General features: G+C 43.3%; 1 protein-coding gene across 1 annotated transcript in view; it reads right to left on the bottom strand.

Annotated features, from left to right (window-relative positions):
- Positions 1-23,604, bottom strand: part of LOC121283867 (short transient receptor potential channel 4-like) — a 57,907-nt gene that overhangs the window by 14,869 nt on the left and 19,434 nt on the right. Inside the window, exons 3-5 of the mRNA XM_041198668.1 lie at positions 18,904-19,240; positions 6,711-6,850; positions 4,664-4,986 (exon numbers count right to left, since the gene is read on the bottom strand). Of these exons, the coding sequence (XP_041054602.1) occupies positions 4,664-4,986; positions 6,711-6,850; positions 18,904-19,240 (800 nt within the window). The remainder of the gene's footprint in view (positions 1-4,663; positions 4,987-6,710; positions 6,851-18,903; positions 19,241-23,604) is intronic.

Genomic DNA, 23,604 nt, shown 5'->3' with positions numbered 1-23,604 from the left:
TGGGCTGGCTGCCTGATGTCTTCTCCACCCACCGCATTATTGGAGACAGGTTGGGGTGGATGGGAAAACAGTGGGAAGGCTTTATTTTATGAGCACCTTGCCTTCAGATATGCTGGCGGAGGGCTGTAAAATCAAGCCCAATTAAATCATGGTTAGTCTGCAAACTAACTTCACATACTCACTTTTATCCCAGACCCTTCAATATTTTTAGTTAACCTTACTTCTTCAGGTAGCATCCTTGATTATTTGAGGGTCACTGAACCATGATGCCATGATTTTACTGTGGGGCAGGGCAAGAAGGCAGGACCCAGTCTACCTCAGGGATCAAACCCTGCGCTTTTGGCGATATTCTAAACCACATGCTAACCATTGAGTCAACTGAGCTAACTGGTTTAACCTGGGTTAACAAAAATCTATCATTCTCATTTAAAATGAACAATTGATCTTGCATCAAAGCTATTTACGGCCGCGTTTGTTGCCAAAGCTGTGCATGCTCAGTTCCAGTGTTTTACTCTGTTACTTCATTGTGAGCGACAGCGTAGGCAGTGGCCAGGAGTAGAGAGGCATATCAGTTATTGGAGTTGCAGGGCAGTATTTTATGACTTCTGCTTCTGATAAAGTACGGAAAAAATCTCCCAAAAAAGATCAAGGAAGCAAAGTTGAAACTTGACTCATGACAAAGTGATTTTCAATACAGCTGTGTAGAAAATCACTGTCCCTGTTTGCTTGCATAGCAACAGTGACATCTCAGCTTCCAAAAAATTTCAAAAATTCTAATAACCACCATGAGTAAACTTTTATCAAGTTAATTCATACTGAGGATTCTCAGTTTGCAGCTTCTAATTATACTTTTTAAAAAAAATCAGCCTATTTCTACCACAGGAAATAAGTAGGCAGGTTTTTTGCCCCGTTGTGGGGGAAAGGGGTGTGCGGGAGTGGGCAGGTTCATCTCCCTGAGGCAAAGTGCTGCCTCATTTATATTTTATACAAATTTTAAAACCTTCACAAAACCTCATCTTGCCGGTGGATGAGGTTTCATGTTTTTTTCTGAAGGCCGCCTGGGCTCTTCGCCTGCCCACCAACCTTAAGGTTGGACGGGCAGCTCAGTTGATTGTTTTAATTGCTTGTTAACTGGCCTTAATAGGCCTTCGACAGTTTGGCGGGCACGCAGCCAATTCGGCCAAACTGAAAATCTAAATGACGCACGGTGACGTTGGGATGCACACCTGACATCACCCCGCGTCATTTTATCCGTTGGCGAGCGGGCCTCGCCCCCGCTCGCCGACCGGAAAATGCAGCCCAATGTCTCAGGAACATATCAGGGTTATTGAAAAAATATTGCCACGAGAACAAAAAAGCTTTCTAGTGGAGTGACATCGTTGGATTTCTGCACCTGTGTGGACCAGTGCGCATGCGTAGATGGATATTGGTGGCCACCTTGCATTGCCAGGAGATACAGAAGAGACTTTAGAAGCGTTTCCTAATTTCAATTCTGAAAGGTCTGGCTCTGAATTTTAGACTATGCCCCTTGCGCCTGAATCCTCAATCGACAATATGATAGTTTCTTAAGTATATTTATATAGCATATTTAGTGGAGTAAAATTCCCAAGGCACTTTACTAAAATATTAGCAAAGAAAATTTGACACCGAGTCACATATGATGGTTTTAGGGCACACGATCAAAACCTTAATCAAAGGGGTAGGTTTTAAGGCATGTTTTAAACAAGGGAAGAAAGGTAGGGAGGTGGAAAGGTTTAGGGAGGGAATTTCAGAGCTTAGGGTCTCGGCGGCTGAAGACACAGCTGCCAGTGAGGGAACAATTAAAACTGAGAATGCTCAAGATGCCAAAATTGAAGGAGTGTAGAAATCCCTGGCGGCTGTGAGAGATACAGAGATTAGTGAGGGGTGAGGCCATGGAGGAATGTGAAAACAAGGATCAGAATTTTGAAAGAAAATAAAAGCAAAATACTGCAGATGTTGGAAATCTGAAACAAGAACCAAAAACGCTGGAAAAACTCAGCAGGTCTGACAGCATCTGTGGAGAGACATTTCAAGTCCCTGTTACCCTTCTTCAGAGTTTTGAAGTTGAGGAGATGCTTAACCGGGAGCTAATGTAGATCAACGAGTACAGCAATGTTGAGTGAACTGGACTTGCTGCAAGTTAAAACATGGGCACGAGCGTTTTGGATGACTTTACGTTTATGAAAGGTCGAAAGTGGGAGACTGGCCAGAAGTGTGTTGCAATAATCAAGTCTAGAGGTAATGAAGGCATGGATGAAGGTTTCAACAACAGATGAACTGAGCAAGATGGGTATTGGGGTGATGCTATAAAGGTTGAAATAGATGGTCTTAGTGATGACACAAATATGTAGTCAGAAGCTCATGTTGGGGTCAAATATGGCTCCAAAAGCAGTGAACTGTATGGCTGTCTCAGGCTGTTGCCAAGGAGAGGAATGGAGTCAGTGTGTAGGAAATGGAGTTTTTGCTGGGGACTAAAAACAATGGGTTTGATCTTCCCAATGTTTAATTGGATGGAATTTCTGCTCATCTGGGGAAGGCAGTGGTGTAGTAGTAATGTCACTGGATTTGTAATCTAGAGGCTCAAGCTAATGCTCTGGGGAAATGGGTACAAATCCAAACACGGCAGCTGGTGGCATTTAAAATCAATTAGTAAATCTGAATTTAAAAGCTAGTTTCAGTAATGCTGTCCATGAAACTATTGTTAATTGTCAGAAAAACCTGGTCTGGTCTGCATGTGAGTCCAGAACCACAGTTGTGTGGTTGACTCTGAAATGGCCTCTGAAATGGCCAGCAACTACTCAGTTGTATCAAACAGTTATGAAGTCAAAAGAGAATGAAACTGGATGGACCAGCCGGCATCGACATAGACACCGGAAATGACAATGGCAAATCCAGCCCTGTTTTTCCTGTAAAGACCTCCTTACTAACATTGGGGTTTGTGCCAAAATTGGGAGAGCTGTCTCACAGGCTAGTTAAACATCAGCCCCCATAGTAATACTCATGGATTCATACTTTACAGACAATGTCCTAGACGCTGCCATTATCATCCCTGGGTATGTCCTGTCCCACTGGCAGGACAGATCCATCAGAGGTGGTGGCACATTGGTATACTGTCGCAAAGGAGTTTCCCTGAGAGTTCTCAACATTGACTCTCAACCTCATGGAGTCTCATGACATCAGGACAAACATGGGCAAGGAGACCTCCTGCTAATTACCACCCACTGCTCCCCCTTAGCTGATGAATCAGTCCTCCTCCATGTTGAACATGACTTGGAGGAAGCACTGAGGGTGACAATGGCAGAGAATGTACTCTGGATGGGGGACTTCAATGTCCATCACCAAGAGTGCCTTGGTAGCACCACTACTGACTATGCTGGCCGAGTCCTAAAGGAAATAGCTGCTAGACTGGGTCTGTGGCAAATGGTGAGGGAACCAACGAATGGGAAAAACCTACTTCGTCTCGTCATCACAAATGTACCTATGTATGCATTGGTATTGGTAGGAGTGACCACAACGCGTTCCTGGTGGAGATGAAGTCCTACCTTCACATTAAGGATACCCTTCCTCGCGTTGTGTGGGACTACCAACATTCTACATGGGATAGATTTTGAACAGATCTAGTGGTTCAAAACTAGGCATCCATGAGGCGCTCGGCAATGCAGAGTTGTATTTAATCGCAATCTATAGCCTCCTGGCCTGGCATATCCCCCAGTCTACCATTGCCACCAAGCCAGCGGATCAACCTGGGTTCAGTGAAGAGTGCAAGAAGGCATACCAGGAGCAATACCAAGCATACCTAAAAATGGGGTGTGAACCTGTGAAGGTACAGCACAATACTACTACAGGTGAAACAGCATAAGCAGCAAGTGATAAACAGAACTAAGTGACTCAACCTCTTCTTGCCTCTGGTTTGTTTGTCATAGTAACGAACATCTACACAAATCCCATGCTCCAATTTTTTTTTTAAATCATCAAGTCTAAAGCACAAAACATTAAAACAAGGTCCAGTCCCTTATTCCTGTTCTCCTGAAGGCCGCAACTCAATTGAATATAAAACACACGCAGCATTAACATTCTACAACTTCACCCTACTAGCCATGCTGCCTGCTTTTGCAAATTAGACAAATTCAAAATTGAAAGAAGGTCAAAAACAAAATAAATTAAATGCACTCAACAAAGCCCAAACAAGAAACCTAAATATAAAAAAATTCAATCATATTGATAAATTTGAAGGATTAGAAAAACAAATCAGACTTGGTCATGGTCTTCTATGCACCGAAGTTGCAGGCCAACTGTGTTGTCTTCGCATTTCCAAAGCAAACCACCTTCATATATTGTCACTGAGAGATTCCAGCAAACCTAGTACAGTCTGGCTGTAAAATAATGGATGATTCTAGGTGCCATTTAGATACAAGGCTTGCTTACAGGATTATCTTCCCCCTGTTACTGTACTGGCTCAATAGTAAAAATAGAACATCTGAGTACAGACTTTCCCTTATAGTTTCAATACAAAGTGTGTATACATATGGAGGTTATTTACTTAGTACCTGTGAGCCAACAATGCATGGTGAAAATTTTGGCACAAACTCAGAAAGGTCCTCCTATGAGCTTAACTAACGTAAAAGAAAACAAAAATGCTTACGTTGAAAAGGCATTGTTCTGTTTTTCACACCTTATTCCTTTGCAGTTATTTGGTTCCTCTGATGCATTTGTCTCATAGTAAAAGTACAACTGATTCAAACCATTTGCAAAAGCTAGTAGCACCAGACAGTATATGAATAAGAACTTTAGAATATCCAAGAGCATACGTCCAAGAGATATTTGCAGGGGTCCCAGATGAGAGTTAGCCGTGAATAGTGAGATTAGGCGAAGGGAACTGAAGATGTTTGCAATAGCAAATAGTGCCTCAGCAACTAAGGTGGGGTGCCACATTTCCCAGTCCTCCCGTTGGCGTGAACCACTGTACTTTAAACAAAATAATGGTGTTAGTATAAAACATGTCTCAACTTTGATGAGCTTGATATAGGTCAATGACAATTTATTTGTCCTGAAAATAAAATATTCCATTGTACAAATCAGAAAAAGATCGTAATAATCCCTGATAAAGAAACAATGTTTGTTTTGTTTTATTGACCTATGCGTCTAAATATAAAATCTACAGTTATTCGCATCTATCAGGTATCAATTTCAAAATGCATGAACATAATGATTTGCAGTTTAATTACTGTCATCAAACCCCAAATGACATTTCTAATGACTGTGTTCTCTTACTGTTTTACTGATTTATTGGAGCAGCTGTTAACCATAGTATCTGGGTGCTTACAGGTACTGTATGTTATATAGATTGTATTTTTAGAGGTTTTTACATTCAAAGAGCTATCTTATTTCTTTGAAAGCATAATGATTACTGCTGTGAAAACCATTGTGTTTTTAATTGATCTGGAAATGATGCGCAGGGTAATCTTTTCTTCAAACTCCTGCTTAATTATAGGATACTGTTAAATTAAAGATGGAAAATAGAACTCAAAATAAAGCATCTGATAGATGAGGAGTATACTTTTCAGAAGTATAATTCTATATTTTAACAGACAGTTTTGAGCAAGACTACTTAATCTGGTTACTTTTAATACTTCAGAACTGTAAGACTGCTTTCATCAGACAGTTAAACTATTGAATAATAAAAAAAAATAAAAAGTCAGTAACAAATATACAAAAATTTCAAAATCCTCATAAGACAGGAATGGAAAAGCCTACTTCTAAAATTGTTGGTACAGAAAACATTACATTGTAATTGTAAACATCCTGTATACGAGATGTAGTTCTTTTTTCATTATGTGGAAAACAAATTTGTGTTAAAAATTTCCTTAGCTATGAAACGTATCCTAGTTCCTTATTAAAAATTATCTATGTATATTATTGGCATGCATCAGAGAATTATAGGCTTAGTTCCAGGTAGGTACTAAGTCTATCCTCAAATCGTGACAATTTGTGGAACAAGGCTAGAAATCTGGATGATGGAATACATTTTTTGTGCCTGAATACACTAGAAATTTTTCATAGCCAACTGAACCATGAGTTATTAATGTTGCTACCAAAAGGTCTTCTAAAGAAAAGTCTGCAAAGTTTACATTCTTGTCCTTTACTACTCTTTTGTCTTCTATTTCTGCATTCTCATTATCCTGTTTCCATCACTAGCCTCTCCCCCATCAATTGTTTCTCTTTTATCTACTCTTGCCATTCCTTTAATTTTCTTCTTCACTTGTTTCTCTCTCGCCGTTCAGCTGTTTTCTTTTTCTTTCCTTTCACTTCAGTTTCTTTTATCGTGTATTCCTTGTTGCTCTTCCTCTCCCCTTTCATTCCTGTTTTTAATTCATTCTCTATTTAATATTTTTCTCTTTCATCCCTGTTTCTTTCCTCTTACTTCATTTCCTTCCTTTTTCCTCTCTCTTCATATCATTTCTGTCACCTATTATGCAACCCTCTTTGAACAAACCAAAAATCATATTGAAGCAAGAGTTTGTTGCTTTGAATTTTTTAGATAATTTTTTTGTAGTTGTAACCTCGTTAGAATCACCCATTTTCGTTCAACTGCAGGTATGTAATGTAAGAAGTTATTTCTCTGTTCAGATTTTTGTTCACTTGGAAAGTTCAATTCCTGAGGAGAATGGGAAGAGTGAAAATGAAATTACCTTAGTAAAAGCAACAATTTTAAGAGAAATTGTTGCTAGGTATAAAGAATTCATTACAAAATCCATAAGGTTCCACCAGTCGTGTATGTAGTCCTGAAGTCCACCATCCCACATTTGCTTTACTTCACCCCAAATGAAACCTGTTGCCAAAGAAAAGAAAGGCATCTGAAAATGTACTTATCAATATTCTTGAAAAAAATAACAATATAACTATTAATATGCTTATAGTTAAATCAGGAGTGAAAGAAATTCAGAATTAGGAAAGACCCACCAAGTTGCCCCTTTTTTGATTGACTCAAATTTATATTCCTGCATCTCTCTTTATCTTTCTATGTGCTTGAAATTTCTCAAATCATAAGAAAAGGCAACAAAATCCTACTCGCAGAAGTTTATTTCAGAAGCATTTATTTTGCTTGGGGGAATACTATGAGCAATAAATCTAAAATTGTAGTCTGGTTAAAGAAAATCAAATACACATGAACATACTGTGCTAGGACATAACAGATGACAACTTCTGTTATTAATTTTGAGAACAGTGGGTAGATTTTGATCTTCAATGTTTGCTGGTAATCTGGCAAGGAAATTTCCTGCCCATTATGAAACCCATCTGGTTTTCATTCCACTGATAGCAGTGAAATGAAAATCAGATGGGTTCTAAAAATGGATGGTTGGCCCATTCTTACAGATTACCACCCAGGTGGGAAAAATGAAAATGCTTTCAGCATACCATGCTAAAATTTTAAGTTATGTTATTTGTATTTTTAGTTAGACATTTTTTTTTGCAAGAATATAATAAAATAATTTTAAAATTCATTTTATAGCTGGCTCCTTTAAGATTTATTTTTCAATGCTGTCTAAACATTGTTATAATTATGCCGATAAAGCACAGTTGCTTTATGAATAGGCTCCAGTATTAGAATGGAACCATTCCCCATAATTGTGAGAGGTTCCCAGTCATCTAATCTGCATATGGAGAAAGTGTACATCTGTACCTTTAAACATACCCCACAACACTGAGGCATAAATAGGACTCCTCTCTTCTTCAAATAATGCCATGAAATCTTTTACATTCACCTGAGAGAGAAGACTGGGCCTTGGTTTATCGTCTCACCTGAAAGATAACGCTACCAGCAATGCTGCACTGGAGTGTCAACAAGGTTTAGGGCCCATGTCTCTAGAGTCAGAATTGAATCCACTCAGAGGCCCACTGAGCTACAGCTGACACTAGAATACATAGCATCCATCAAGTTCATGGATAGGTCCATCAGCATATCTTCAGTTCATGTATGTGTAAGTTTGGTGTCTTGCATTGCATTTAAAGCAATATATCTAATCCCCTGTCAATCCTGTGTCTGAGACAGGAGATGGAGTGAGGTATTCTATAGACGGAATTATCCGTGCCTGCTGGCATCAGGCATATTAGGCGGCGTGAGCAAACAATATGGCAAAAAAAAAGCCAAAAATCGGTTTCAAGACGTTGTGAAACCAGTTTGCGATCGTCTGCTCAGCCCGTCGATGGCGGGCTGTGTTCCCTGCTGTCGGACGTCAGGAACCACATTGTAGTACATCTGCATATCATTATAAGGCCAGCCCACTGGAATCATCTCCTCCTTGCTGAATCATCCAACCACATGGGCAGGAAAACATGCCAGTGCACAACATGTCTTGACAAGGGTGGCATATGGAAGTCAGGACTTACCCCCGAGGCCTTGTTCACATCGCGGACATCCGAGGAACAGAAAATGCGAGCCAGACAGTGGAGGAACGTCCATGGCATGCTGAGTGGATTCTCATGGACATGGCTCTGCTGCGAAGCAGCTCATGGAAGGTGGAAAGTCACCGTTGAGGGTCTGCTCACATTAGATGATGGTTGGGGGGGGGGGAGAGGAAGGTCCAGCGGATTTTGGAAGAGGAAGATGTATCAAAGGTCTAGGATTGACTGGGAGAGGAAGAGGTGGCAGGATGGGGTGAGGTTGAGAGGTGGGGAATGAAGGTGTCGAGGGCTGAGGTTGGGGGGGGGAATACGAAGGTGAAGGGGGAGTGAAGTTGGGAGAGGGGGAATGAAAGTGTCGGGAGATGTGGCTGAGAGCGGGGGGAATGAAGGTGTCGGGGGTTGCGGTTAGAAGCGGGGGAATGAAGGTGTGGGGTGTTAGGTGGGGAGGGGGGGAACGAAGGTGTCGGGGGAGTAAGGTTGGGAGGGGGGGAACGAAGGTGTTGGGGGAGAGTTTGGGAGGGGAGAAACAAAGGTGTCGGGGGAGAGAGGTTGGAAGGGGGGGGATTAAGGTGTCGGGGCGTGAGGTTGAGGGGGGAGGAAATGAAGCTGTCGCGGGGAGGCTGGGGGTGGGGAGGGACTACAGGGGGAAGAGGGGGTACCGAGGTGAAAATGGCAACTGGGGAAGTAGGTGTAAGGGGTGGGGGAGGGGCGGTGGAAGGTGTAAGGGAAGGGTTCGGAGGGGGGAAGGAGTGCAGAGAGGGGAAGGAGTCCAGGGGGAGGAAGGAGTATGAAGCAGGGAGAAAGTAAAGGAGGCAGAAGAAGTATGGGCATCTGAAGTAGTCAGGAAAACAGAAGGACTAAGTTGGGTGGTTCCAGAGGGGCTGGGGTGGCAGAAGGACAAAGGTGGGGGGAGGAAATAAGTTCCAAGGGGGGAATGGGTTCCAAGAAGGAAAGGGGTTCCAAGAGGGGAAGGGTTCCGCAGAGGGGTTGTCCAGGTGAACATGAAAGGGAGGGCTCTGATGTGTCCATGACTGCCTCCTTGAGAGTGAACTGAGGGTGGGTGTGGTACAAGGGAATGGTAAGAATAACCAAGGGCAGAATGAGGTGGTAGGGAGGGAGGGCGAGCGTTCGATGGTATCAGTGGAAGGGATAGTGAGGGTGGTTGGTGGGGACTCAGAGGCAGTCACAAACCCTGGGAGTGAGGTCAAGGAGGTGAATGAGTTGGAAACAGTTACTGCAGTAAGGAGAGATATGCTGGAGGGGGCATCGAATGAAGCTTTGTGGGTAGAGCTCAGGAATAAAAAAGGGGCAGCCACATTGTTAGGTGTTTATTATAGACCCCCAAATAGTTAGTGGGAAGTTGAGGAGCAAATATTTGCACAATATGTGGAGGTGTGTGAAAACAATAACAATAGGGTGTATTAGGTGATTTCAACTTTCCCAACATTAATTGGGATAGACATAGTGTTAAGGGCTTGGATGGAGCGGATTTCTTGAAATGTGTACAGGAGAACCTTTTAGGTCAATATGTAGACGGTCCAACAAGGGACGGTGCATTGCTGGACCTAATTCTGGGGAATGAAGCCAGACAGTTGGCTGAGGTGCTGGTAGACAAGCACTTTAGTGATAGCAACCACAACATGGTACAGTTTAAGTTTGTTATGGACAAAGAAACCGACAAGTTGCAAAAAATGTTTTGGATTGGGGGAGAGTGGATTTTAGTAAAATAAGGCAGGATCTGGCCAAGGTAGACTGGGAACAGTTAATTGTAGGGAAATCTACAGAGGAACAGTGGGCGGTGGTGGGGGGGGTGGTGTTCAAAAAGGAAACGGGGAGGGTACAGGCTCAATATGTTCCCTCTATGGTGATAAGAAGGAGTAACAAGCTCAGAGAACCATGGATGACCAGAGATATTCAGGTTACGATGAGAAGGAAAAGAGAGGCTTTTAGCAGGTACAAGGGAAGCAAATCAGCAGAGGCATTAATGGAGTACAGAAAGTGCAGTATGGAGCTTAAGAACGCAATTAGGAGAGCAAAGAGGGGATATGAGAAAGCTCTGTCTGGTAAAAGTAGGGAAAATCCCAAGATATTCTATATCAATGGGAAGAGAATAACCAGGGAAAGAGTAGGGCCCATAAGGGACCAAGGGGGCAATCTATGGGTGGAGCCAGATGACATCGCTAGAGTGTTGAATGAATACTTCACATTTGTCTTCACCCAAGAGAATGGGGATGAAGGTATCGCACTCGGGGAGAGAGACTGCGAGGTTCTGAAGCATTTTGATATAGGGAGTGACAAGGTATTGGAGGTGTTGGCAGGCTTAAAAGTGGACAAATCTCCAGGTCTGGATGATTTGTGTCCCAGACTGCTGAGGGAGGCAAGGGAGGAGATGACAGGGGCTCTGACGCAAATTTTTAATTCCTCTCTGGCCACGGGGGAGGTGATAGAGGACTGGAGAACAGATAATGTGGTTCCGCTATTTAAGAAAGGTTGGCGAGATAAGTCAGGGAACTACAGGCCAGTGAGTCTTATGTCAGTGGTAGGGAAACTATTGGAGAAGTTTCTGAAGGAAAGTATCTATCTCCACTTGGAGAGGCAAGGTTTGATCAGGGATAGTCAGCATGGCTTTGTCAGAGGGAGGTCATGCCGAACAAATTTGATTGAATTTTTTGAGGAGGTGACCAGGTGTGTAGATGAGGGTAGTGCAGTTGATGTAGTTTATATGGATTTCAGCAAAACCTTTGACAAGGTCCCACATGGGAGACTGATAAAGAAGGCAAATGCACATGGGATACAGGGTAATTTGATAATGTGGATTCAGAATTGACTTAGTTGTAGGAGGCAGAGGGTGATGACAGAAGGATGCTTTAGTGACTGGAAGCCAGAGTCCAGTGGTGTACCACAGGGATCTATGCTAGGTCCCCTATTATTTGTCATTTATATAAATGACATAGATGACTATGTGGGGGGTAGGATTAGTAAGTTTGAGAATGACACAAAGATTGGCTGAGTGGTTAACAGTGAGGTTGAGTGTCTTGGGCTACAGGAAGATATAGACGGGATGGTCAAATGGGCAGATAAGTGGCAGATGGAATTTAACCCTGAAAAATGTGAGGTGATACACTTTGGAAGGAATAATTAGATAAGGAAGTATTCAATGAATGGCATGGCACTAGGAAGTTCTGAGGAACAAAGGGACCTTGGCATGTGTCCATAGATCTCTGAAGGCGGAGGGGCATGTTAGTGGGGTGGTGAAAAAGGCTTATGGGACACTCACCTTTATCAATCAAGGCATAGATTACAAAAGTAGGGAGGTCATGTTGGAGTTGTATAGAACCTTGGTGAGGCCAAAGCTGGAGTACTGTGTGCAGTTCTGGTCGCCACATTATAGGAAGGATGTGATTGCACTGGAGGGGGTGCAGAGGAGATTCACCAGGATGTTGCCTGGGATGAAACATTTAAGTTATGAAGAGAAGTTGGATAGGCTTGGGTTGTTTTTGTTGGAGCAGAGAAGTCTGAGGGGTGACCTGATCGAGGTGTACAAGATTATGAGGGGCATGGACAGGGTGGATAGGGAGCAGCTGTTCCCCTTAGTTGAAGGGCCAGTCACACGTGGACATAAGTTCAAGGTGAGGAGCAGGAGGTTTAGGGGGAATGTGAGGAAAAATCTTTTTACCCAGAGGGTGGTGACGGTCTGGAATGCGCTGCCTGGGAGGGTGGTGGAGGCGGGTTGCCTCACATCCTTTAAAAAATACCTGGATGAGCACTTGGCACGTCATAACATTCAAGGCTATGGGCCGCGTGCTGGTAAATGGGATTAGGTAGGTAGGTCAGGTGTTTCTCATGTGTCGGTGCAGACTCGATGGGCCAAAGGGCCTCTTCTGCACTGTGAGATTCTGCGATTCTGATTCTGTGAATGTGGATGGGGGTGAGATTTTCGGGAAGGAAGGGAATGTTCATGTTCATCTGGACATCCCAGAAAGAAAAGTGTTGAGACTGGTAGGTCATAGTAGGGAGGTGGATTGTGATGCCGGGGGGCTGACAGTGATGGGAGAAAGGAAATGGGTGACTGGGGGAGGGGATTGGATGGAGAAGCTAAAGAAAAACTGTATTACCACCATACTGGCTAAATCGAAAGTGAAACAAGAGTCATGGTGGGTGAGATCAGGTGCTGCATGGGAGTGTGATCAGTGGCTGGGCAGAGATGCAGGTCAGCTCAGATGGTGAACTGAAAGCGAACCCTAGATGGCAGCTCTGAAAATGTTCAGGACATTGAGATGAGTGTGATGCGGGAAGGATCCATGTGAGTGGGAGAGTGCTTGCACAAGGCTGCGAAAGGCCCTGCCACATACAAACTTCTCCCTCCAGAATCACGTGTGGGCCAGCTGTGTGCAGCTGAACTGCTAGTGGGGTGGGGTGGGGTGGGGGGGGGGGGGGGGGGGGGGTGGTGGGCGGGTGGTGAATACAGTGGGAGGACTCGTGAAGCTTGTCAATGAAGCTGAAAGACACCATTACACATTATTCAGTGAAAGTGAATATATTTTCAAATTGTAAAGTGACAAAATGTGTTCACCCGTGCAACCAACTGCGATCAGAATTTCCTACCTTTTGAACGCCTTAGGCTTCAAGTTGCTGCCCTGACATCCATAGTAGCGGTGGAGACAGCCTGTACAACAGTTGGCCCTGTTGACTCTGATGCTTTCAGTGTGGGTCCACTGGACAGCTGAGGCCTTGGGGGCCCTGGCTTGCTTTGGCTGACAATCTGTGGGCCAGCTGCTCCTTCTGTGGTGACAGAGGAGGAGGTTGAGGGGGTGACAAGCTAAGGGGACTTGGAGAGAGAGATGGCCTCTGAGATTCCTGAGTGGATGACCCAGGGGTGTCCAGCTGCCACTCCTCCACTCTTCGGGTGCCCAAAGGCCCTAGCCTGACCCATTGAAGGGAAGGAGCACCTGGAGGGATGTTGAAGTGCCCCGTTTCCTCTCGTGTTGCCACTGCAGGAAGTCACCTATGGCTCATGTGATGAAGTGCAGGTCTGCATACACCTCCGCATTCTGCTGGACCAGGGTCTCCAGGGTGTCCACTATCCCCCAACAAGAAGATCTCCATACATGCAAATGTGGGCACCACGTCATCATAGAGCAGGCGAACACACTCCTCCAAATTGTGTGCTACTCTGTTGAGGGCTTCCAAAAGCTCTGCATGATATTCCCTCATCCTTTGCTGACTCTCCCGGATGAGTTGGAAGGCTAAATCCAGAGGCTCATCATCTGACTCGAACCTCAAAGATGCCTCTTTCCCAGCAATCCTCCAAGCACCGGGGAGCTCAGCCAAACCTGCCTCCTCCTGCTGCAGACATATGTCCATGCAGTGACCGCTAGATTGTGAACCTGAGCCTGTTCTAGATCTGGGTCCCACCAAGGTGTGTCTCTCTGCACTGGTGGAAGGTGTGGTTAAGCGCTGTGATGGGTCTTCCAGGCTGCTTTCTTCCAGCTCTTCAGTGGAGGAGGTGTCCTCTTGGGTGGAGGTGAGGGCCTGCATGGAGCTGAGGGATTGGCTGACTGAGGGTGTCGGTTGCATGGCAGATCTCCCTGTGAACCAAAGTAGAGATCATTAGTGCATGGCAGCAGAATCAGAAGCTGGAGAGGGCACTCATATTGGCGTTGAGAGAAGGATGATGTGGTACAGAATGATCACAAGGGTATTTGCCTCACCGCCACCGCAGGCACGGTCCACATCCTCTCCTGCCAGCTCAATGGCATGCTCCTCAAAGTGAGTGGGGGGCCTAGTATGGGCCACTCCACCCCAGCTCTGGGACCTTTCCCTGCTGACGTGAGCAGGCTTTTCCTGCATAAAAACAAATGGAGAGAGCGTGAGCAGGACACATGGCACTGCATGGAATGTTTGTGTGGTGAGTGGAGACAAGGATGGGATGAGGACGTGAGTTCCAGAGGATATGAGTTTGAGGTGTATGAGGGTGTGTGTGAGAGTTAGTGGTGTTGTCCGTTGGGGTGTGAGATCCCTGTGGATGTGTGATGGGTTTATTCGTGTGTGAGTTGAGAGTGATGAGAAGAGTGACTTACCCTAGTGGAACGGAAGAGATCATTCAACCTCTTGTGACACTGGGTGGCTGTCCTCTTTTGCAGGTTGTTGGCGCTGACCACCACTGCCACCAACTCCCATGCCGGATTGGTGATGTTGCTGCCCATCCTGCAGCAAGATCGGGGTAGAGACATCATGGTGAGCCTCCACTGTGCCTAAAAGGCCCTCGAGGGACCTTGGGGGCTGAAGTGTTTTTGCCTTTCTGGGTCATGGCTCCCGTGTGGCAGTCATGGGCTGGAAGAACTGAGAAGTGTGCGCATGGCTGCACTTTAAATGTGGCGTCTGGCGTGAAGAAGCGGTGAGGTTATGGCTTGATGGACAAAGGAACGCCCACCCACCATCGAATCAGCATGTTTCCTGGGAATGCATAATCAATGCGGCGGGTGTGGGACAATATGGTGTGAAGAACCGCCATCATAGCTGGCGGGTAAAACATTGTTTGTCCCGCCTACTGCCAAACTTAGTGCAAATCTGGGATGATTTTGCCCTTTGTCTCCTTCATCCAACTATAGGTCCTGTGATAATGCTGGCTTATCGATATAATTGTCTTGATACAATGGGGTAATTTTTCTAAGTGTGACAGTGAACATGCACTGAAACCAATGGACGGAAAGCATGATTTTCTTGATTTGTGCTGGCAAGGGAAATGAACCTAAAAAAAAATCTCACTTTGTATGAAAGGAACAAAGTATATAAAGAGCTTTGAATAACGACAGACCTCCTGATAGTATTGACGTAATGGGATTGGAAGGGGGGAATATATAATTACAGATATGAGGGAAGGATGGAGCAACAACAATGATTATAATTGGCATTGAGTTTTTATAATTAGTGGGACAGCTTTATAGCAAAATTTGTTTTACAATCCATAATGGGGAGAGGGGAGAATCACAAACCGAAATTGCAAGTTTAGATCAGGCAAACCTCACAGGGAATGGAAATGAATTGGTAACAGTAAATTTAGTTAAACTCTTAATGGATAAAACTACTAACAAACAGCGGGCAGTATTCTATGAGGCTTTTGGCACGATACAAAACCAGTGCATACCCCTAAAAGGCAAAGGCTCCACTTGTATAGTTAAGCAACCATGGCAAACGAATATCAAGCTAAAAGAAAAGGCTTACACAGATGCAAGAAGTGAAAATTTAGCTGACTGTGACAGCTATAAAAAGCAACAAAGGAAGTAATAAACAGTGGAAAGAGGAAATATAAAAAAAATCTTACAAGGGAGATCATAGCTAACAGCATAAAATTTTTATGTATTAAGAGAAAGAGGGTGGTAAAGGGGAATGTGAGCCATTGAAGGCTGAAGCAGACAAGACTATAAAGGAAAATATGGAAATGGCAGATCTGTTAAATGAGTACCTTGTATCCATTTTCACAGTGAAGGAAGAGGACACAATACCTGCAGTACAGGGAACCTAAAAATGTTACAGGGAGGAACTTAGTGGATTTAATGTAAGTAATAAATAGTAATGTAGAAAATAATGGCACTTAAGATAGATAACTCTCCAGGACCTGATGGTTTCCACCCCAGAGCATTAAAAGAAATAAGTGAAGAATTTGCAGATTTGGTAGTCTTAATTTTCCAAAGATTTCCAGATTCAGGAATCATGCCTATGGATTGGAGAATTGCAAATGTCAATCTACATATAAGGATAAAATGGGTAATGGTCACTTTAAAATCAGTTGCAGAGAAATTCCTGGAATCCATCATCAGAGACAGAGGGTGGTATTTAATGGAGGTGACAGTGGTCATGCTCGCTGGCTGGAGAGCTGGTAAAAGCCCCTCTTGGAAGGCCTGCCGCATTAAGTGCCATTCGACAAGCTTTCTCCAGGATCAAAGATCCCAGAGCAGATATCACACCTGCCAAGAGCTTCCAGTCAATCAGAGCTTGGCAGGCCTGTTGAACAGCAGCGCCACCAGTGAGGAGATGGCTTCTGTGATATGACAGCCACCCGAGGCCTAGTATCGTCGCTGGATCCCAGGCCACAGGTGAGTGACGGCAGAAGTGGGGTCATGGGGTGGGGGCGTGGGGAGAGGAACATCAGCAGCAAGGGCAAGGGCTAGCTTACAGCAGCACCCCCCTCCACGCCCCACCTGATGCCGAGCCTCTCAATCAGGCACTGAGCCAATTGCACTGGGAGCCTGCAGCAACCCTGCACAGGTCTGCTTGTTGTGCAGCCCACATGGTAAGCCTCCTGCCTGTTAATACCAGCTGTGTTGATACCAATGACAGTGGGATTAGGCTCTCAAGTGGGCTTCGTTGGCCTTCCCACCCTGGGCAGGTGGCAGGATTCCCACCCACCATCCTCCTGCCTAATTAACTGCCTCCCGCCACCAAACTCATCATGGGGAGGACATTAAATTCTGCCCAGAGTGACTGGACATTTGGACAAGCTTGAACTGATCATAAAGAATGAGCACAGATTTGAGAAGATTAGGTCACATTTGACTAATGTAGCTGAATTTCTTGTGAAGGCCAATAGCATAGTGGATAAGTGAATGTTATTGGATGTTGTTTATATAAAATTCTAGAAGGTTTTAATAAGCAAAGAGATTATTAGCAAGAATGAAAGTGCAGAGAACCGGAGGTGACTTTGTGACATGGATTGATAATTGGTTGAGAGGCAGAAGACAGAGAGGAGAGAAGAGGGGATGTATTCTGATAGGTGAGATGTGACAAGTGGTATTTCCTAGGGATTTGCACTGGGGCATTAGCTTTCCATATATCAATGACTTAGGTTAAGGAATAAAGCATATTATATCCAAGTTTGTGGTTGACACTAAGTTAGGTAATATAAGTTATGTGGATCAGATGAGGAAGCTACAAGGAGACATGGACAGACAAAGTGACAGGGCAAAAATATGGAGCATATGTAAACAGACAATTAGTATTGCTTACCTTGTTACAAAACTTAAGTGATTAAATATGGCTCGTATTAAAGGCTAAGAAATTACACAGCGATAACAGTCTAAGAGCATGTAATGTGGCCAGGTAAAATTTTGGTCTGCTATATAATGGCAATACCTAAAAATGGACCTCCCTAAATTTCTAAGCCCAGGTTTTAAAACAGAGATCAGATTATACTGCGTATGACAATCAAATGTAGAAATGAAATGAAAAAAAAAAAACTATCAACAAAGATACTTATGGTTCAGCTTTATCGAATTGGCATGTAAAGGGTAAGAAGTAAATGAGTGCTCTTGGTAGGTGAAGCTTCATGCTAGGAGCTTCAATTCATGAAATTTATCATAAAGCCCAGGTTTGCAGCCATCACCTCAGGTAATTTACCTTAATTTCGTTGTGACCTTTAATGCTAATGTCTTTCAGCCTAATCAAGATGCAGGTCAATGTTACTGCACTGTGCCTACAGTGCGACTGATAGTATTTTAAAATTTATCCCCCATAATATTTGCAACCTGCAGTACTCTGTTGTGCGCACTACATTAATCTACTCAATATAATGAAAAGTTCTGGAAAAATGGTATGTACAAAATGTAACTCAGGATGAAGGGCAGCTAAAACTTAAAGTTTCAGAGCTTTTTATTCAACCTGTTCATTTTTTTCCCATTGAATTACAAAGAAAGTTAAATCAGGCAGTGTTGGTGTTTATCCTCCACACATACCAATCATCCTACTACTAATTTCTCACCCTCCTTCCATATCCCTTTATCTCCTTTCCTTCTGCAATGTAGCTAACCCAACTCAACTAACTTTTCAGCTCCATTTTATATATTTTTCAAAATTCCAATATTTTCTTTCCTCTCCTGGAATAGGCAATTTGCCAAAGTGGGTATCCTCCATGCACGAGCCTGATCAACAGCTGTTCTTGTGCACGTGTACAGTCTGTTCAATGTGGGAGGGAATTCACAGTTGAGGTAGCCGGATAGTGATCAGTAGCAAGAATCTGGAGTAATCTGTCTTCTTCGTAACCCGTGGTACTGAGGCTAATTGTAGCTTTACCAATCAACAGTTGGCTGCAAACTGCTAACTCACCAAAGGCCTGATGGGGCCAAAGGTTCAATGTTCTGCCATACCAGGGATGTGCGACATGTCCCTCCCAAGCTGTTAGCCTTGCTTGGGGTGGTTAGAAACTCTACCATGTACAAGGTAGGGAAGGTCAGGATACAAACCCCATGCACTCCTGCTAAGTCATAGGTCTACAAGTGCTTTATGCCTTTTGTAATTCACCCAAAAGCAACTCTTCCTCTGTAAGCCTAGTTAGTTTTAAAATAGAATTCAAAGATAGTACACATCTCAGCTTCACCAGATTCTGTACTTATCAGAGATTTACACATTGACCTGGATTTAATGTGGGCACCAGGGGTCTAATCCACGAGTGTACATATTAATTGTCACATGCAAATAAATTACCTAGCACCCAGGGAAGTATCATCCATTCAACAATGGTTGGTGGAGGACCTTGCATGTTTAAATCTGTTCGATCAATATGTTGAGATGCCAACAACAGCAGGAAAAGGAAAGTCAAGTATGATGCAGTATGACAGATAAACTTAATAAATGGTTTTCTAATAAAAAGGCCAAATGTGCTTTTTGGTGCTATCAAGTAGCACACGGAAAAGACTGGAAATAGCAGTCCGATGCTGATGCAGGTCAAGAATTTAACGATCCAGTGTCGTCGTCTCCAGCCAGGAAACTCGTCGTACCAGCGGGAAGCAAGGAGCTGCTGACAATTTGGCTGGGCAACAAACTAGAAGACAAGACAAGAATTATACATTTAAAAAAAAATAAATTCAGAGGGAACGAGAAGGATAAATTAAAATTAATTAAAACAAAGACAAGATTTCCTTTAAGTCAGTTACTCTGTAAACCAGCATACTATTTTAGTTGTAACATACGTTTCACAGTTTAAAGTGCATACTTTATGTCTAAAGTTGAGTTTTACAATAAATCCGTTTCAACTGCACTTTCCTGTCACCACCAGCTCCATCCCTCCCGTCCCCTACCCCCGCCACCCAATATTTCCTTTTCCTGTCTTGAAATTAGTGTCTCATAGCAAGGATACAGTTTCACTGGCACCAACCTGTCGGCAATAGTGGCTATTTTTAATTCGAGTACTAGCACTCTATTCAATCATGTAGGGAATCACAGCAAAATTCAGTCCTTATCAAACACCCACCCACATGTAGTTTCCAGCATTGGATTGTGATCAGCTATGAAGTGTTTTCTCCCCCTCCTTACCCAGGGGCATGGCTAGTTTTAGTAGTCTTGTTGGATTACAGTCTGGTTAAGATCAGGTTAGTGGAGATTAGGTCGCAAATCTGGGAACATGCTTGACTATGTGGCTCTATACTACTCTAGGAAGTGTATATATCCACTGGTCCATTAGGTGATGTACAATGAATAAGACTTTTTGCAGAGTGGAATTCCACTGGTAAATAAATATAGCATCATTGTAAATGTCTAAGTACAAGTTTTTCATTTGGTACTTTTCTCAAAATTTAATTTGAATAGAAATAATAAATACAATAAATCGTCATATGCACATTTGCAATATTGCCACATCTAGTGAACAGAGGAATTTCTGTCTCAAAACAAAAACAAAAATACCTGGAAAAACTCAGCAGGTCTGACAGCATCTGAGGAGAGGAACACAGTTAACGTTTCGAGTCCGTATGACTCTTCAACAGAATCAATGGGACAACATAACTAGATATGGCATATGGGGGTTTAAAATAACAAGTGACACCCTTAGATAGTGATTATGCAATGCAGGCATCAAATCGTACCAACTCTGAAACTGAAAGGCAATGTATGGGCTAATACCTGGAAAAATGGTTGCTAGATTGTTCAAGTGAACCACATAAGGAACGGAGCAGGAGTTTATGCCTCTCAAACCCGCCACTCAAAAAGATATAGTTGACCTTCAACCTCAACTCTACTTTCTTGCCCAGTTCCCTTACAGCCCCCAAAAAAAAATCGATCTTAGCCTTGATTATACTCAATAGCTGAGCAATCACAGCTCTCTGGGATAAAGAATTCTAAAAATTCACAATCTTCTGAGTGAAGGAATTTCTCTTCATCTCAGTCTTAAATGATTGACTTTTTTTGTTTGCTAGTATCCTTCAGGGAAGGAAGCCTATCACACCCACCTAGTGTGGCCTATTCGTGATGCCCTGTAATGTCTAGCAAACCTTTCAGTTGTAGAAAAAAATGCTAAAAGAACGTCTACCACTACTTACAACAGGCAGCTAATGATGCATAATAAATGCAGATTTGCTTGTGGATCCATACCCCAAGAACAGATATAGGTAAAAAATACCACTACATTTTCACCAAGCCAAAATCATTCCAGTTTTAAGTTGCAATTGGTGGTGTTAACAAAAAGTAGGGTGAAATTTGACAGATTAATAAAAGTTTTGGAGTTCAAATCATATGCCGGTGTTTTTCAACACGAACATCCCTAGAGGTTTCCCTGCACACTTACGGGCTTCTCTCTCTCACTCTCCTTCTCTCTCTGTGTTTCTCTCACTCACCAGCACGGGATTTAGTTTCCAATACTTTCCCTAAAAGGATAACAATCACCAGTAAATGGGACACATCCCCAGACAGTCTGAACACATTTATCCTTCATCACTTCAAAACTTTCAAACTTCCCCAACTCTACACCAAATTTAAAACTTCTCAAACTCTGCACCAACTTTCCGGGCTCCATCTCAGCTCAGTCTTGGTGACATGACTGCAATTTTCCAACTAGTCTGTTGTAGCTGACATAAAACCCCATTCAAGGCACCAGATCAACAAATAAAACCCAAAATATCCAGGGAACGAAATGCATTTAATGAAAACTAATCAATGACATTTTTGCAATCCCATTCATTTGTTCAATAGTTTTTTTACTTTAGTTTCACTTTTGCTTTATATGGTGGTGGTGGTGGGGGGGTGGGGGTGGGGGGCAGTGGTGGGGTGTGTGGAGAGTGGAAGGAGGGAGAGAGGGTGGTATTCCACATAGTTTCACAATATATTATAGGGTTCCTTAACCGAGAAAAGGTTGTAAACTACTGTCATATGCACTTAATGGTCTTCTTTGGAGTTTAGAAGAATGGGAAATGATCCTATTGAAACACTTACAAGTCTTGTATGTGTTTCCCCTGGCTGGAGCCTCTAGAATTAGGGCTCAAAGTGTCAGGGTAAAGGGTTGGTCACTTAGGTCTTAAATAAGGAGAAATCTTTTCACTTAGAGGATTGTGAATCTTTGGAATTTTCTACCCCAGAACTGTTGGTGTTAAGGTTATTGTCTACAGTCAAGACTGAGGCCCAGATTTTCACTCCCAGGTCGGGTGTGCAGAGATGACAGAATTCCCAGTTCTGCGAACCTGGCCTTTAAAAATGGCCACTTGCAGTTAGGATTTTTGTTCTGGGGGTTGGGCTGGATCAGTAGTTCTTTGACAACTTTGACAGTTCTAATGTGTTTATGCACTTTTTACACACAATCATGTTTAATTTTAACAATCCCAAAGTGTGCCTTACCTCTCCCAAAGGTGTCCTGGGACCATATCCAAAGGGGTACCCTGGCTATCGAAAAGAATCCACCAAGTTCAGACTTGCTCTTACCTGGTCTAATCTAATCAACCTGGCCTACCAAAATCCCACTTCAGTGGAGGTAGCTGGTGATTTAAATAGCCAGCTGCCTTCATAAATTATGCATGCACAAACCCCAGCCCAAATAGGAAAATAGGAAATGCCGTGTTCAGGGGCGGGACTTAGAAGTTCCAAGTTTGCCGCCATTTTCGCCATGCGGAGAAGTTCTCCATCATGGCAAAAAATGAGATGAATAGATTTTTGGGCTGTAAGGGAATCAAGTGTTGTGGGCTCCCTCAAGTTGCCCCACCATTCAATAAGATCAGGGCTAATGGAGTTGAGGTAGAAGGTTAGCCCTGATCTTATTGAATGGTGGGGCAACTTGAGGGGGCCATGCAACCTACTCCTGCTCCTAATTCTTATGTTATGTTCTTATGTAAGGCATTATTCGTTCACGACATTATCATGAGCAATTTTGTCACATGTTTGAAATTGTACTGAACACTTTAATATGAACAAACAGGACAAAGTAAGGCGATGTTCAAAGAATATGGCTACACAGCACCTGTCTCTTGAGCACTGAATGACATCCTAAGTCTCTGATATGGCCAGTAGAAAACTGATGCTTGTCATGAGCTGGGATAGCATTGTTTGCCATATTAGTAAAGGCTTTCTGGGTCATATTTCTGTTGGGGCATTCCTGCTGTGCACAATATCCCACCAAGAGCTGTTGTTACATACAGCCTTTGTACATACTATGCGCACAGCTCACTAACGGTCCTGATTTGTTTAATAACTAGGAGAAAATTAGTTTATTAACTAGGGAAAAACCCCACAATTTGCCTGGGATGCCCAAGCAATGTTCAGGCTTCAAGGAATATCTTTAATATTTTCTGTCTTGTTAGGCTGGGCCACTGTTCCACAAAACATCACCCGCATTGTTGAATCTCCAGGACTATAATTTTGATCAACATATTAGGCATTTCTTATGGAAGTCACTGGCGGCCCCCCAAAAAAAGCATAGATTGATTTTCTTTGCTTTATCATCTATTTTTGGGTGTTTCTAGCATGTGAAACTCAGTAAAACAGAGCGCTGGTGACTATTGCTTCAAATATGGCAGTAAAAACTTGAATTGTGATGAACCTATAAAAATTGCACCATTCCCCTTGAACATTAACTGTTAGATGACCTCACTGCTTTTGAAACAGCTAATTCTGTTTCAGGAACCTCCTGTTCCTGTTCCAAGCCTTGCCCCAAACCCACCCTTCACCATCTACAAGGTACAAGTCAGGAGTGTGATGGAATACTCTCCACATGCCTGGGTGAGTGCTGCTCCAACAACACTCAAGAAGCTCAACACCATCCAGGACAAAGTAGCCTGTTTGATTGGCACCCCAACCACCACCTTTAACATTCATTCCCTGCCATGCAGTGGCAGCAGTGTGCACCATCTACCAGATGGACTGCAGCAAAAGAGCACCAAAGCTCCTTCAACAGCACCTTCCAAACCCATGATCTCTACTACCTAGAAA

The sequence above is a fragment of the Carcharodon carcharias genome, chromosome 11, assembly GCF_017639515.1.
Source record: "Carcharodon carcharias isolate sCarCar2 chromosome 11, sCarCar2.pri, whole genome shotgun sequence".
NCBI lineage: Eukaryota > Metazoa > Chordata > Chondrichthyes > Lamniformes > Lamnidae > Carcharodon > Carcharodon carcharias.
Note: the sequence above shows the minus strand (reverse complement) of the source record. Positions and strands in the feature narration are given on the sequence as shown.